Genomic DNA, 17,783 nt, shown 5'->3' on the forward strand with positions numbered 1-17,783 from the left:
GAACTTGGAGATGAACTGAAGACTCGGGATTACTATTCAATAGCTCATTACAATAGTCGTAAAGCCTTTTGTACTGCTCTCCATATGTACCATTAATTTCATTCTGGACAAATTGTTTCACTCTAGCAGCCTTGGATTTGGTGAGATCAACATTCTACTTGCTGTGTGCCTTTCTCATTAAAGTGGTTAGTTTTATCTTTGGATTCTCGGCTATCTTCTTTATAAACACTCTACTTAACCACTTAGCATGCATGATTCCAATCTTAGTCTTCTTGTTGCAGGTGTGCTTGTTATAACAACTCTTCAACTATCATATATTCTTCCTTTTCAACTTTTCACATTATGCATACCAACTGCATTCATCTTGAAAAATCACCATAACCCTCTTCTCATCACACTTGGTGAATTTCAAACTTCTTCCCTATGGATAGCATAACTAGTAGCACAATCTTTGAATTGGTCTCTTGAAACAAACAAAGTTTCAACTTGCCACTTGTATTCACTCATGTTTTTTAGTTGCTTGTGCAGAGAAAAGTTCTTTAAGGGCACATCTTCTTCTTCATCACTTATAGGAAGGCCCAAGAATTCATCGTTATCATACCCATCAGTCTCATCCCTGGACCTAGCAACCTTTTTTCTCCTTTGCTCTGCTATCGTTGGCCTCCACATTAATATGTTCCACTTGAATGTTACCATCAAAATCTCTGCAATCCTTCTTACTATTTATCTCAACATCATATAACCCACCATCACCACCTCAGTCATCATCATTGGCATCAAATACAATGTCTGCAACACTATCTTCAAATTCATTGTTAGTCTATGAGGTATCACTTCCTGAGTTAGCACTTTCAGACTCATAATCGCCATCATCAGAATCATCACCACTCTTATCCATAAATTCATTACCGCTCCCACTCTCAGAATCATCAACCTCTACTTCAGTTATGTCCACTGTCACACCAGTTGTAGTTGCATTTATTTTGGCATAATCACTTTTTTTACTAGACCCAATACTTGTCCTAACACCAAGCCCAACAATTGCCTTAGTTTTTTCAATAGAACCTATTACATCTTGCACCTCAATTTTCTCAATGATATAGGATTTAGTTAAAGTACAAGCCTTGTGCACCACAAATAGCTCCATAAAATTCTCCTTCGTCCTAATTCTGGCCATATCCAAAGCATCATTGTCAGTTCTAAGTATCTTCAACCCATCCACTATACCTTCCATAGGAGACTCATACCACATTGTAGTCATGTCTTACTTCATGTAACCCTGGTTAGTTACTATATGAATAGCCTCAATCAAACTCCTCCACTTATCTTCATCGCAATAGTCAACAATAATGGTCTTTCCACCCACATAATGCATGGGTTCTCCATCAAACTCAAATTTTCCATGGTAGTATATCTTCACACTAAAATGTCTCATTATAAAAATCAACCTGTAACATGTACCAAAATACAGCAACAACAGATATCAACAAAAATTGAAAGCAAAATTAACAATAAACCACATACACAAATAAAGACCATCTCACACAATATTAAGGCAAGAAAGAAAAAAAACATGCATCTACCACAGAGTTTGGGAACCCTAGAAAATAACGAGACACTAACAAGATACTAACACACATTAAAGGAACACAGACACAGAATAAAAACTTCAACACCATGTTAGGTGGACGAAGCAAGTGACAAAGTGTACTAAGATTCCAATGTCACGATTGTTGACCTCGTTTCCACTTTAACCTCACAATCTCGACCAAAAAGTGGCATACTTTTTCTATTTTTTTATTGATTTTTGATGAATGATTGTTAGGGCTTGATGTCGTATGAGAGGAGGAAGAAAAAGTGTTTCATATTTGAAGTGTTGGTAATTTAGTGTGTGTATCATAGGCTTAACTATCAAATAACAAAACATTTCACATCATCACCTCCATTAACTGTAACTGAGAAATTTAACGGTGGGATCAGATTGGTTCCCTTTTAAATATTTTGGGACAAAATTAGGACGATTTAAACGTTAGGAACCAAAATAAATTCACCTCAAACGTTGGGGGACTAAAACAGTACTTTACCCTAGTTTATATTAGCCATGGGTAATTTGGTTTATTTGGGATTTATTTCATTATTTGTGAAATTAATTTTTTGTTATCAGATTTTTTATATTTTTTATATTTTACGAGTCACGTTTACATTCTTTTTTACGATTCAGCGACTTACGATATTGAACTAGTTTTCCGAGTCGAGGTAAAAACTGAGTTTACTACCTTACTATTAGCTGATGAGCATATTTTAATACATGAGGATTAACAATTTTTTTAAAAAATTTAAAATTTAAATTTACTGTCAGATAAATCCGTTGGTAACTATTAATTTAATTATTAATTAATAATATATTACCGCCAGATTTACCAGGAAAAAATCTGACAGCAAAAATTACCAATGGAAATTTTTCGACGATAATTAGTGGTGGTCGAAAAAATTCGCCGATAAACATATTACTGGTGGATTTTTTGGTAAATCTGTCGGTAAATCCGATGGTATTCAATGTTTTTTTTTAGTCATTTTTGGTAGTTAACCGAATATTAAAATACAAAGGGTTAAGTATGATTTTAGTCCCTAACGTAGAGGTCGAAAATTTATTTCGTCCTCGACTTTTTCTTCGCTACAAAATGATTCCCAAGGTTTCAGTTTGTTTTAAAACCGTCCTTCGGACTAAAATTCCCCTTCTCCTTCTTCCCTAAAATCATGCAGAAGCACCAACAGAAGCACAAGCAGAAATATTCCAAAAGCAACAACAACAATTAATCAAACAGAAGCAACAGCAGGACAACAACAACAACAACAACAACAACAATGAATCACCAATGAATCAACAATGGAATCAAGTAGAAACAGAAGAAGCAGGAGTAAAAACAGAAACAGAACAACAACAACAACAATAACAATGAAACAATATAATCATTCAGAAACAGAAGCAACCAGAAACAACAACAATAAAAAATCAACAACATAATAGAAGAAGAAGAAGAATTCGGCGAGCCACCCGAAACCGCCATCACAGCGCCGATCCGCCATCAAAGCCCGCAACCCTTTTCTTCTTCTCTCTTCGCGCTACCCTAGCGCTATCGTCACAGCGCGACCTCTTCTCCTCCCTCAGCGCACCACCGAAGCCTTCTCCTGTTCTTGCCTCGAACCAGAATCCACCGCCATCGAACACCTCCCCCGAGCCCAGAGGAACGACAGCGGCGAGATCCAACCACCGAACGACTACGAGCAACAACGGCCGTGACATTTGAAGGCAGAACTGCGACTGATTCTGGTGCTGTTAAACGGCGGCGGCAAAAAGCAGCGGTGGCGATGGCGAAAAACAGCGATGGCGACGACGAGGACCCTTCCCCCTCTTCTTCCCGAACCCCCTCCCTCCCCCTCCCACCCTTCTCCCCCTTCGCATAACCCCTTTTCTTTTTTTATTTTTTTTATTAAGAATAATTTGGTAATAAAAATAAAAAATTGAAAAAAGGACAATTTTAAAATAAATTGAAAATTTGGAGACCATTTTATAGTGAGAAAAAGATCGAGGACGAAATAAATTTTCGATCTCAATGTTAAGGATCAAAATCATACTTAATCTAAAATACAAAAGTATACATTAAAAGTGAGTTAAACTATATATATATTTATACATAAATATATTATGCTTAATTTTAGTATGTAAATAGCATTTTTTTTGTTTAACAATAGATATAGCATTTAAAATACAATTAAAATCATAAAATGAACAACAATAATATACCTCCCAACATTTGATGAATCGAATTGTCAATAAATCTAACAAGAGCATCATTAATGATCCTTTCTTAATGTTTCCTAACAGAACCTACCGTTTTGGTTCAAATGACAAAATGAAATTAACCAAAGCGTCCAAGTAAGTATACGAAGAACCACCATGATTCCAAGAAACTCTAGCCTTTTCCTTCAAATCCAAAACCCTCTCTCTAATCTGCGACCCTTCCTTATTATTCCCTTCAATCAAACCCCTAATCATCTTCACTACCTCCTCTCTCTTCACTTCTCCCTCAAACTGCACCCCAATCTTCCAAACACTACTCACATACCTTGCATTCACCTTCTGATCCGTAAAAAACGGCATGCAAATCATGGGAACACCTTCACAAATGCTCTCCAACGTTGAGTTCCAACCGCAGTGTGTCCAAAACGCACCAACAGCCTTGTGAGCAAGAACTTCTTGTTGTGGTGCCCATTTCACAATGTACCCTCTTCCTTCAAGATTGTCAATGAATCCGGCTGGAAATGGCGGATCTAGACACTCTTTGCCATCGTCAATAACCATTCCCTTTCGGATCACCCATAGAAATGGGTGCATGCTGGAGGCTAATCCCCAAGCTATCTCCAAGAATTTTGCGGCGGTTATCGCAGCGAGGCTGCCAAAACTCACGTAAATGACGGAATTTGGTTTGTGTCTGTCTAGCCAGGAAATGCAGCTTTGGTCCTGAGTTAACAACGAGGACGAAGACGAAGACGAAGACAAAGACGAGGACGAATATTTGTGGAAAGGGCCTATTGGAAAAAATGGGATTTGAAATTCTTGGCGGAGATATGATAATGGTGATGATTCTAAGTCCTCGAAGGAGTTCCAAATCACTCCACAAGATGCTTTGGTACCTTCAACGAGGTTGGATAATTCTTTGTAGTATTTTTCAGGTTCTTTGGTGTCGATCAATGGCAAATCTTTTACTTTCAGTGGTGGAATCTCTGTCACTGTTTCTTCCAATTGAGAGTCTAGTAAATTTATCAAAATTTAAGACAGAATGGTCAAATCATGTTAAAAGAAACAATTAATAATAAAAGATTGTAATTAATTAGTTGTATTTGACTATTTGTAGATGAGAAAATTAAATAAATGAAATAAAATAGGAGAACATAATATCAATAATAATGTTTTCGAAATAAATTAATAAATTAGCAATTAATAAAAAAGATATGTTCAAATATAAAGTAATAATATATATTAAAAATAAATTAATTAATAAATATATTTATATATAAATATATAATAACTAATTTTTTGTATATATAGTATTTTTGACATAATATTTGTTAATATTTGATTATCCAAAATTGTTCCATATCAATTTTAATTGAACTGGATCGATTTTAATTGAATTAATAAAGCAGCTTAAATTTGAGTTAAAGTAAATGATATTATATGATTAATAAATTTATTGTTTTTAGTTAATATTTTATTAATATTTAAAATTGAAATGGATCGATTTTAATTGAATTAAATCAGTTTAAATTTGAGTTAAAGCGAGTAATATTATATGATTAACAAATTTATTATTTTTAGTTAATATTTTATTGATATTCTAAATATTAAGTATTAACTCTCAAATGCTCTAAAATATTAACTAATATTAATAAAAATTATTTAGTCCTAAAAAAAATGTTAAGTCCAACATAAACAGACAATCGAATTTCGATTAGTTCGATATATTTTTCACTCAGTGGAATTAACACAGCCTATTTACACATGTTGGCATGCATGTCATGCTATTATGGCAAAGTGTGACATATAGAACGGTCCATCCTGCTGCTAAATTAATTCAAAATCTGTTTATTTTAATTTTTAACACTTAAGTTGCTTCAGACGCTAATTATTGGTCTCAAAGGAATAAACAGAACAAGCAAAACTTTTCAATCACAAGTTCACAACTACCCTAATAATGGCATCATGCCATTATGGAAGTGGTCCACAACTTCACGTGGTTCAATTCATAAGTTCCAGGCGTCACTTTTTAATTTATGTTAGAGTGAAAATGATAATATTTTTCTTAATATGTACATATATACAAATGCAAAAAATAAAAATAAAAAAATTATGCATTTAATATTTTTTTTCCAACGATACTCACACTACTTGTTCATGAAACTTAAATATATAGCAAAAATTTATAGGTCATCACAAGTTTAATATTATTTTATTTCTAAGATAATAATAAAATTAAAATTGAAAAACATATTTTAACTCAAAAAGAATATGAATATTATATTTTTAACAAATATTATTATTTTGGACTAATATTTAGTCAGTAATAATTTATATCTACATTAATAAAATTTTATACACATAAAATATATAATTTATATTTATATTTATTAAAATTTATACGCATAAATTAACATAATTTACACATATAAATTAATAAAATTTATTTATTGAAAATAATTTAATATGTATGTTGGTCAAATACTAATTAAAATTAAAAAAAAATATTTAGTTTGGTTCCTGAAGTTACACTTGAACCTCAATTTAGTCCTTGAAATTCCAATTACTTCAATTGAGTCTCTAAATTTTTCAATTGACTTTGTGACGAAAATCACCAGAGAGACTAACATGATTAGAATTTGAAAAATTTAAAAACTAAATTGAAGCAATTGAAATTTTAAAGACTAAATTAAGACTCAAATATAACTTAAGAGATCAAACTGAATATTTTTTCTTAAAATTACTAAACACTATTAATTCTCAAGATTGTCAGATGAGAATATATATTCTAGTGCATATAAAGATCCAAAGTAAGAAGATTTAGATTCAAATCTCATTATCATCATGCTTAAAAAAAAATCACAACCCCCTAAGCTATATAACAAAAAAATTTGTTTAAAAATATAATATGATAAAGAATAAACTATTATTTATACTCATAAAAGATATAGATACTGACAAATATACTTATATAAAAATAAAATAATAATTATAATTACGAAAGATGACTTTTATATGCCAAGAGTACTCGAATGTTGGTTATGCAATTGATCCGTTAGGATACTCTTGGCACACAGAATCTATTTTTTGTAGTTATAATTGTCGTTTTATTCTTACATGAATACATTTGTCAGCGTCTACATCTTTCATGGTACAAATGCTAATTTATTCGTATGATAAACTTATATATGTCTATTACTCTATTATTGAATAATAATAATAATAAGTGGTAAAAAACGTACCTTGTATGGGGATGTAGCCTCTGTCTATTAGAAGTGGAAATAAGACAAAAGGAACAAATGAAGATGCTCCACCCTCTCTCAAGGCAATCCTTGGAAGCTCAAAAGTGTTGGAAACACCTTGAGTGAAATAAAATAAACCATCTGAGATCAAGCATGCAACATGCTCCTTATTATCTCTTGCATCGGATATTACCTTAGCCAACATGTCCCTAAAAGGTGTGACACACCTGATGTTGAGAAGAATAATAAGATGCAAGAGATTCAAAGAAGAGGAATCATCACTTTGGGTAGTGATTCCATCTTGGATTGGGCAGAAGGTGAAGTGAGGGTAGTTGAGGGGGTTTGGAGAGTTGAAAGTTGTGTGGATAATGGTTATGGAGAAACCCTTTGAATAGAGAATGTTTGCAAGATGAAGCATAGGGTTTATGTGGCCTTGAAAGGGCAAAGGGAGAAGCACCAATCTCACACCATTCCTTTGCTTCTCCATTCTCATCACTCAACTCTCCTTCTTCGATCACTACTTTTCACTACTGTTCGGTTTTTAAAATTGAATTGGGGTTTTGTCGTAGTGCCCTCAAAAAGTAGGTCACGTGCCTCGAGGGTGCAGTACTTCCCCATGAGTTTGTCTGAAATGTCGAGTTGTCCTCTGTTGACTGGGAGGGAATTCTAGAATAAGAAAATGGTGAGCAACATAGATTCTATCCTTTTTTCTTTTTGGTGTCACGTGTTTTACAATCACTATATTTTTTATTTTCACCAAGGAATTGAAAACCGATTCAAACTATCTGATCGAACCATAAATTGATGAAAAATGCAGTTCGGATAGAAAGTAAAATCAAAAGTTTGAAAAATCGGCGTTATTGGACCACCAAATCGACCAGCCAGAAATCAGTTGGTCGAATCGAATCGTAAACGATTGATTTTTTGGATTTATTTAGAAACGGCACCGTTTTCATTATGAAAACCTAACCATTATCCAACCTACCTCTCCACGACTCCACAGTCCACAAACGCGCAACTCCCAGTTCCAGCACTCCCTCGAGCTTCTCCAATCCTTCTTCCTCTCATCGTCATCAAAGCCACCAATGCAACTTCCGTCTAGCCATCGCCGTCGTCGCAATTTCGAGTTCGAAGTCATTGGCACAACTTTCGTCCAGCCACCGCCGTTAGAACTTCGAAAATCGAAACCACCATCGCCAGTCTCGCCTTTTTCCTCCATCGCAAAGTCACTTTCTGCCAGCGCCAGTTCTATTCCACCGCGTCAGCCACTACCTTGCTAGCTACTGTCCTCACCAATTCTGTTCTGTTCGAAAGCAAGTGTGGATCTTGGTAGATACCACATGTAGTGAAGTGGCTAGAAATACTCTCGACTACTGACAAATGATAAAAATCTTCTATCGTCGAACAACTATAGAAATTACGGAGCACTCCTGCTTTGGAACAAATGCTACCCAAGCATGAAGCAAAATAACCTAGGAATGCTTCCTAAGTGGAAAAAGGAAGCAAAGAAAGAGATGTTGACGTCCAGGCTCCTTTCGATGATGATGTTAATGTCTTTGAGCAAGCATTTGGTTGATGTCTCAATCAGATATAGACACGGTGACACGTCTGCTATTTATTTGGTGAGATATAGATTTTCGAAAGACACGAATGGACACATAAATATTAAATTTGTGTACCTCGAATTTGGTGAGGCACAACTTGTGAGATACTAATTTTTTACTCTTTTACCCTTATTCAGTTTTTAAATTTCTAAAATGTGTCCTCCTATTTTCCTGAATCTTCTTTTTTCCTCTTCCTCTTTTAGATTCTACAACCACCTCTTTCTTTCTCATTGGTTGCAATCCTCCTCCTTCTGCCTTCTTCAACCATCATCAATGGAAACTCAATTGTCGTCTCTTCCTCTCTCTTTGACATTGCCGTCTGATTTATCATTCACCGCCACATTACTCCGCCTATTTATGGACGCGCATTCCTCTACGTTCTGCTTTATTGTCGCCGTCGAGGCTGCCTCACTGTACTCCCCTTCTTTCAGATTCATCCTGTCTCTTCTCTACACTTTCTATATCCAAATTCCACCTTCTAGATATGCTCTTTCTCTCCTTTCTCTTGATTTGTCTCTTTCGATAAATTTTGAGCTTTAGTTTTCTATTTTTTTAAAAAAATTGTATATTTGAATGATAATTTGAGATGATAATGAAAGAAACAAAAAAGACTAAAAGAAATAAAAGTTCAATGGTGATGACATGCAATGTTTGGGATAATAGGTGTACAGTGGTGGTAGAACTTCTTGTTGAATGAAGGATAATTATATCTTTTCTAAATATTTGTGTATTTTATTCATTATTTTTGCCAAACACAATATATAGACACGAATACTTTATATCTATGTCTTATTCTATATGTCAACCAAACAAAACACGAGTGAAGATAGATGATGGTACCTGTAAGAAATTTTATTGCTTAAGTTAACAAAGATTTTAGACAAATTTTAGTAGATTGGAATTGAAAAATACTTAAATTTAAAGGATACTTATATAGTAAAAAGATAATCTTATTATCCTTATGTAATTTATCCACCTTTAATGATAGATAGTTTTTTTTTTTTTGGGTTAAGAAGGTAGTTGTGATCTCTTTTTTAAATTATTAGTGAGAAGAATTGTAAAAATTAGTTGAATGTCATCTTATTTTTAATAAGTCGGATTGAGTTTATTCTGTTGTGACCAATCTCTATAAGATCAGACGTGCTATGTGATGTAGATTTGGGCCTTAGTCATTAAGATTGGGCTCTAATGATAGGCTAGAGCATAAACAAGTAGAATGTAAAATATAGGTTTTATTATCCATAAATAATAACAGAACAAATTCATATAAAATAAAATAGTGTAACGAAATTAGATAATACAAAAATTCACTCATAACCACCTCATTATCATCCCTAACAATGGGAAAGATGACAAATGATGTTATTATAAAGTCCTTCAGACGATAATAATATTTTATCTTTAAACGTATTTATTAAGTAAGAAGCATTGCACTCTTTGTTAATTAGATCTTAATTCTTTATCTATTATATTTTGTATCAATAATTTGGATTTAAAATTTATAATTTAAATTTTAAACTAATTCAAAATGCACTTCCCTTCTTATTTTCTCCTGAATTATCATTCGCCAATAATTATTGGTCACAAAGGAATAAGTAGAGCAGGACAAAACTTTTCAATCACAAGGTCACAAGTCACAACTACCCTAATTGCATCATGCCATTATGGAAGCGGTCCACAACTTCACGTGGTTCAATTCACAAGATCTAGGCCTTACCAGGAAAGTTAGAGTGAAAATCTTGCTGATATGTATTTTAAAAATATTTGTAAATATATATAAAAGTAAGAATTTCGCAAGGGAGATAATAGAGTATTTGTACAATAGACTATTTATTTGGTTTAATATGAGTTAAAAAATGAACATTCAGGATAAAATACTACTAATTTCTCAAACATATAATACATCCATATTATACAGAATAACCATCCGGATACTAGGGGATAATAAATATTTGATATCCTACTAAATCGAACGACGAACATTCCTAAACCCCTATTATACACACATTGTACAGATACTCCATTGGTTCTCTATATTTCCCTATACTTCCTCTAAAAGTAATAAGATTTAGATTCAAAATAGTAATAATTAAATGGTAAAACGTACCTTGTATGGGGATGTAGCCTCTCTCTATTAGAAGTGGAAATAACGCAAAAGAAACAAATGAAGATGCTCCACTAGTTCTCAAGACAATCCTTGGAAGCTCAAAAGTGTTGGAAGCACCTTGAGTGAAATAAAATAGAGCATCTGAGATCAAGCATGCAACAATCTCCTTATTATCTGTTGCATCGGATATTACCTTAGCCAACATGTCCCTAAATGGTGTGACACACCTAATGTTGAGGAGAATAATAAGATGCAAGAGATCCAAAGAGGAGGAATCAGTGATTCCATCTTGGATTGGGCAGAAGGTGAAGTGAGGGTAGTTGAGGGGGTTTGGAGGGTTGAAAGTTGTGTGGATAATGGTTATGGAGAAACCCTTTGAATAGAGAATGTTTGCAAGCTGAAGCATAGGGTTTATGTGGCCTTGAAAGGGCAAAGGGAGAAGCACCAATCTCACACCCTTCCTTTGCTTCTCCATTCTCATCACTCAACTCTTCTTCTTCTTCGATCACTACTTTTGTTTTTAATGGATCGGTGTTTTGTTTATAGTGCCCCCAAAAGCTAGGCCATGTGCCTCGAGTCGTGTTGTGTACCTCCACGTGAGTAAAATCGTAATCTATGTTGTTTGTGAAATATGGAGTTGTCCTGCATAGGCTCTTCATATTTCTCTAAGGCTGCGTTTGTTTACAGAAATAGGACATTGAGATACAGATACTAAGACATAAAATCGTATTTGGCAGAAGAAATATAGGCAGAGATAATATGTCCAAAGACACTGAATTAGTGTATTTTGTATCCATCATGACAGAAAGGACACGGAGACACTAATAAGAGACACAACTTATTTTTTATTTTTTCTTTCATTATTCTTTTTAATTTTTCATAATTATATTTTTCATCTCAAATTTTTTGAATGAAAAAAAAATGAGAATAAATTGAATTTTCATAATTTGTTTTAGTTTATCACCAAACTGAATACAAGAACACAAAATTTTGTATCTCTGTCCATCAATATCTTATTCTATTCTGTTCTCAATGTCTTATCCTGTCCTATTCTTAAAAATAAACGCAGCCTAACAAGTCGTGGATTCGAGTTTTCGTATATATATATATATATATATATATGGAGTTGTCCTCTGTTGACCAAAAAATTTAGAGAGATTTTATCATTTTTTTGTATCACATGTTTTACAATCATTAATTTAACTTTGATTTTCATGATTAATTTTCTTAACATTATTTGGTAAATATCTAATATGTAAGTGTTCCTTAATTTAATCTTTAATCTTTAATCTGTATTATTATTTCATTAATTTTCATATCCATTTTTATGTATTAGATATTTAAAAATTAAAAAAATTATTTATTATTTATTTTTTTAAAACCTAAATAAAAGACCATGTTTAAAGAATACCTGATTGTACTGAATTTTTAAACATATTGAAATTCAAGTTATCACTTAGCACATCCTCATGAAAGACTAACACATATAATGCCTTATGACTTATCAACATAAAACACATGAATCTTCAAGTTATATTTTCTAATGATAATATGATATATACATGCATTATAATTAAATAACGTAAAAAGTTTTTTAAAAAATAAATTAAGAAAAGTCATATTATCATTGTTAAAATATATTAAAATCAATTAATTTTTGTTAAAATTATTTAGCATATCTAAATATTTATTTAACATATTTAAATATTTATTATAAGATATTATGTATTTATTATTTTAATTTTCTTAACACGTATAAATACTCTTTTATATTATATTATTTTACACAATTTAAATAGACACCAATTTTTTTTTATTATTTTCTCATACTTTTCTAATAATCATCATAACCATTTTGATAATATTCAAGTGCTAATAAAATTTGTTGGTCTTTATATTTGTTAGAGATATAATTATTTATGTTATTTTTTTTATTTACTTAAATTTTTTTGAAAAAATAGTTTTATGATAATATTATATATATTATTTCAATAAATTGTAATAGGGAAGAAGACGAAAAAATGTGCATCTTTGTCTTTGTATGATGATGAGCAGCATCAAAATAAAAGGATTGGCCCTAATAATTAAAAGGAAATTACGCGCGTGGTCCAACTATTCATCAAAGCACGTCGTAGTTTCTCGAATTGAATTTTAATAATATACAATTTACTTTTCAATAAAACGACCTGATGAGACTCTTTGTCGCCATTTTCTACAGAGGTAAGAGCAGTAGTATTTTCAAATTTCAATCTTTGTCCTCTGTTATACATTGTAGTTCATTCAAATTTTAATGCTTAAATTTGTTGATTAATTAACGAAGTTCCGCCTCCACCCCAGTATAGTTAGGGGTGTTTAAATTCAAATCAAATTAAACCGTTCATTCAATTCAATTCAAACAAAAAATCGATTAAAATCGATTAAAATCATACTAATTCGAATTTGATTAAATTTTATTTTTTGCAAACTGCAGGATTGGATAGGATTTCGGATCTATTTTTCATAACCGATCCAATCCAATCCAAACCGCACAATGTGTTATAATGTTATTATTTTATTATTATATTTACAATTATACTTATAACATGTTCAATTTATTATACATTTTTCTATTATTTATGTATTATTATTATTTAATAAATATTTTATGTTCAAAATATTATTTATTTATTTATTTTAACTAACATATAATTTTATTTCTATTGTTATGTTATCGTTGACTTTTTAAGATATTGTTAAGACTTATTATATCATTGTTGGTTATTTAAAATTTGATGTTAAGACTTGTTATATGTATTTAATTTTTTTTTATTTAAAAACCGCAAATCCAAACCGCTTGTAATCAGATCGGATCGGATTTCCAAAAAAAGTTCATCCAATCCAAATCGCACGTACATAAATTAAGCGTTCGGATCGGATGACTTTTTCCTTTAAAAGCGAACTAAACCGTACTGCAAACACTCCTATCATAAATAACAACGTGTCTATTTTCATCTATTTATTTATTAAATAATAATAATAAATATAAAATTAATAAAAATAGCAAGTATTTTACTTTCTAACAACGAATTTTTGAGTTTAAGTTCTAAAAATAACTAAAAAATAATAATTTACGAATATTATATATTAAAAAAGTATATCAAATTAATTTATTTTTAAACCCCTTTTTATTAAATAAAAAATATTATATTCTTTGTTGAAACGTATCTTAATTTTTTATTTGATATATTTTATATCAATAATTTATATTAAAAAATATAACATACTAATTAAATTAATATCTTTTTTATAAGATTACTAAAAATAGAGGTGTAAATTCTGCTAATTTATGTATTACCTCTAATAACAGATTATTATTCAAAGATAACTACACTTGTTATTTTTTTAAAAGTGCATTAACATTTACCATACCACGCCCTTTCAAATTTTTATTACAAGCTAGGATTAGTTTAGTGAGGTTTAGGATTTAAATAAATTATCGTCATGTAACCCAACAAAATAATAAAAACTCATATATATTTATCTTTATATAAAATTAATAGTTAAAAATAATTAAATAATTTAATATATTTAATTAAATTATTATTTAATAATTTTTAATTATTAACTATATATGAAGATAATTATATGTGAATTTTTACTCAAAAAATATATTTTTTACATATTTTTGTAAATATTTTTTATATAAATTTGTTTAAATGTATACTATAATAAATTTATGATAAAAATTTAGGTGCAATCAACTTATATAAAGTTAATAGATAAAAATTATTAAATAATTTAATAATTTGATTAAATTTTTATCCAAAAATTTTCAACATAAATTAAACTTATATACATGGCTATTGAAAAATAAACATAAGAAAAGAAGAAGAATAATTGGTGGTAAAAGGTACCTTGTAGGGGTATGTAGCCTCTCTCTATTAGAAGTGGAAATAACAGAAAAGGGACAAAGGAAGATATTCCACTGGTTCTTAACACAATCCTTGGAAGCTCAAAAGTGTTGGAAACAGCTTGAGTGAAATAAAAAAGAGCATCTGAGATCAAACATGCAACAGGCTCCTTATTATCTCTTGCATCTGATATTACCTTAGCCAACATGTCCCTAAAAGATGTGACACATCTAATGTTGAGAAGAATAACAAGGTGCAAGAGATCCAAAGAAGAGGAATCAGTGATGCCATCTTGGATTGAGAAGAAGGTGAAGTGAGGGTAGTTGAGAGGGTTTGGAGAGTTGAAGGTTGTGTGGATAATGGTTATGGAGAAACCCTTTGAATAGAGAATGTTTGCAAGCTGAAGCATAGGGTTTATGTGGCCTTGAAGGGGCAAAGGGAGAAGCACTAACCTCACACCCTTCTTTTGCTTCTTCTCCATGCTTTCAACTTTTCTTCACTCTTTCAGTGCCTTAACTTGTCCTCAATCTTTATTGCATTAATTGATTCTTTTGTCGGTTTAGGGATAAGAATGGACGTAGTGTATTTTGATATTAGTTTATATAAGTTTTTTAAATATTGTATAATTAATCAATACATAAATATTTAAGAGTAAATGCTTTTTCTAATTTCTAATTATTTATCTAATAAATTTTTTATCCTTAAAAAATCTAAAAACATAAATCGATCTCTATCTATTTTGATACATGAATTGTTGTAAACTGGAACGTACATATATCAAAATAGATAGAGATCGATTTATGTTTTTAGATTTCTTACGAGATGAGAAATTCATCGACCAAATAGTTAAAAATAAAAAAAACATTTACTCAATATTTAATGAGTATTTTTATTAATAATTTTAATATTTTGTTTTATATTTTTTTAGTAATTATTATTATTATAATATATTTTTTTATATTTTATTAGTTAATTCAGGTGTCAATTTGAATATGTTTCTTTTTAGTTATTTTAAAAATTATTATATAATTAATTATATATAGATTAATATTTAATAATTAATTATGTTAAAATTTATTAATAATTCTAATATTTATTTCATATTTTTAGTAATTATCATGATTTTTTTATATTTTTGTAAATAAATAATTTTAATATTTTATTTTATAACCTTTTAAAATTGACTACGATTATTTTTTAAAATTGGCTACAATGGTTTTTTATATTTTAAAATTGACAACCATGTTGATTTGCTCTGATGCTTGATTTTGACGGCTCACAATATCATATTAATATATTATAGTTTTCCGGTTCAATGGGTCAATTACTTGTTCTTTAGGGTAGATATAGAACCTTCAATTGGGATAGATGCGGATGAAGCTTTTGTAATTAACTTTTTTGTTTTTAATTTTCTTCTTTTAATTATTATTTTTATATCAAATTCAGAATTTTATTATTAAATATGATTAAAATGCGTAAATTCACATTTTTATACTAGTGCATTTGTATATACTATATAAAATAAGTAACATTAATGCACCCACGTTTTTCTTAGTTTTTTTGGGTTTATCTTTTTTATTTCGATTTTTTATGGTATTTTTTCAGTCTCGACATGTTAAGAATTAATTTATTGCAGATCGAAATTTTATTTAAAAATTTATCATTGGCCAATAAATTATTACATATACAAAATGAGATTTGAATATCCAAAACTTACTTAAACGATTAGTAAATTTTTGTTAACATTTTATAAAAATTAAATTGAAAAATCTATAAATAAAACAAAAAGAAAAGCATTGCCTCTAAATTCGCTACTATAACAATAATATTCTATAAAGTTAAAATTTTTATTTTAAATTTTTTAATTTTAATTTTTATATATTATCGGCAGTATATATAAAAAGGATTTTGTATAGACACCAAAAAAAAAGACACAAAAAAGGGGTTTTGTATTGATAATTAATTATATTACTACATTAATAAAAATAATTAATTTCTAAATATAATATTAAAAAAAAGACAATTTACCATAATAAATAAAGTAACTTTTAATATTATCAAAACATATATTTTACAAAACGATACCAAAATACATTTTTTCCATAAACTATATAAACCGCGACAGGGGACTTACAGTTTACAAATGAACGTAAACTACTATAGGGGTATTACGATTTACGTTCAAGGCAAAACTAACATAATCCGCGATAGGGGTGTCGCGATTTATGTGTGAATGAGAAGTGTGCATAAACCGCTACAGGGATCCAGTGGTTTATGTGTGAATGAGCAGTGTGCATAAACAAGGCATACCAATTGTCCCAACCATAAATAACATATACATAAGTCCATGAAAAATAAATTAAGTATACACTAGTACATGATGCCTAAACATAAATAAACATAAATAAGGGATTAAAAAGTACCATCACATAATACAAAAGTACACGACAAATCAGGCATACATAGGTATCATCAATAAAAACATAAAATAAACAGCTACGACTCTTGCCTGTCCTCATCCTCCTCGTGAGCGTCATCCCCGAATGCGCATAGGAGATGCGACCCTGTACCACATCAAGCCATCTCACTCTGGCTGTCCTTTGACGCTGTTGTGCTGGAGGATCGACATGCATGCCCATACCATATGCAGATGGAGGCGTCCCTCCCATGCTGAACAAATTGTTATACGGGCTGCTAGCAGGCTCATTCAGGTCAACATGAACGTGTGGCTGGGATTGGTACCCCGGAGGGTCTGACATCTGCGGCTGGTACCGCTGAATCTCCTCCATTTGTGGGCGGTACCCCTGCACAACATCCATCTGGGGCTGGTATTCCGACATTTGATCCTGTGGGGTTTGGTGCTGAAAATGCGGAGGGTCGTCATCCCGGAGAAGATCTGCAAAGTCGAAATAGAACTGTAAACTGCCGACCTGATGGTCCATATCCATCATGAACGTCGGACCCGCCAGGTCATCATACATCTGTCCATCGATCTCATGGTATATTTGGGAGCTCGAAACATGTGTAAAAGGAACCTCCTAAGACCCAGCCCCTGCCTGCTCAGTGGGTCTATCACTAGGACCACCAGATGCAACTCCTAATGCACCACCCCGAGGTCGAGGACGGCCACGCTGGACACGG

At 31.1% G+C, this 17,783-nt stretch overlaps 1 protein-coding gene across 3 annotated transcripts; it reads right to left on the reverse strand.

Annotated features, from left to right (window-relative positions):
- Positions 1-3,810: 3,810 nt before the first annotated feature.
- On the reverse strand, positions 3,811-15,185 carry LOC130940768 (UDP-glycosyltransferase 76B1-like). 3 transcript variants are annotated; one of them, XM_057869001.1, is made up of 3 exons: positions 14,646-14,875; positions 10,753-11,423; positions 3,811-4,812 (listed from the first exon to the last, which is right to left on the reverse strand). In XM_057869001.1, the coding sequence occupies exons 2-3, from the start codon at positions 11,231-11,233 to the stop codon at positions 3,890-3,892; spliced, it is 1,404 nt and encodes a 467-aa protein (XP_057724984.1). In that variant the 5' UTR covers positions 11,234-11,423; positions 14,646-14,875; the 3' UTR covers positions 3,811-3,889. The 3 variants fall into 3 exon arrangements, with proteins under 3 accessions (XP_057724984.1, XP_057724983.1, XP_057724985.1); XM_057869000.1 differs by lacking the exons at positions 10,753-11,423; positions 14,646-14,875 and adding exons at positions 7,042-7,707; positions 8,027-9,476; XM_057869002.1 differs by lacking the exon at positions 10,753-11,423 and having other exon boundaries at positions 14,646-15,185.
- Positions 15,186-17,783: the final 2,598 nt, after the last annotated feature.

This window comes from Arachis stenosperma, chromosome 7, assembly GCF_014773155.1.
Source record: "Arachis stenosperma cultivar V10309 chromosome 7, arast.V10309.gnm1.PFL2, whole genome shotgun sequence".
NCBI classification, from domain to species: domain Eukaryota; kingdom Viridiplantae; phylum Streptophyta; class Magnoliopsida; order Fabales; family Fabaceae; genus Arachis; species Arachis stenosperma.

Coding starts and splice junctions, on each gene's coding strand:
- LOC130940768 (XM_057869000.1), bottom strand. CDS start 7,534: ATGAGAATGGAGAAGCAAAGGAATGGTGTGAGATTGGTGCTTCTCCCT. Junction 4,813..7,041: donor AGGCTACATCCCCATACAAG/GTACGTTTTTTA, acceptor TAAATTTACTAG/ACTCTCAATTGGAAGAAACA.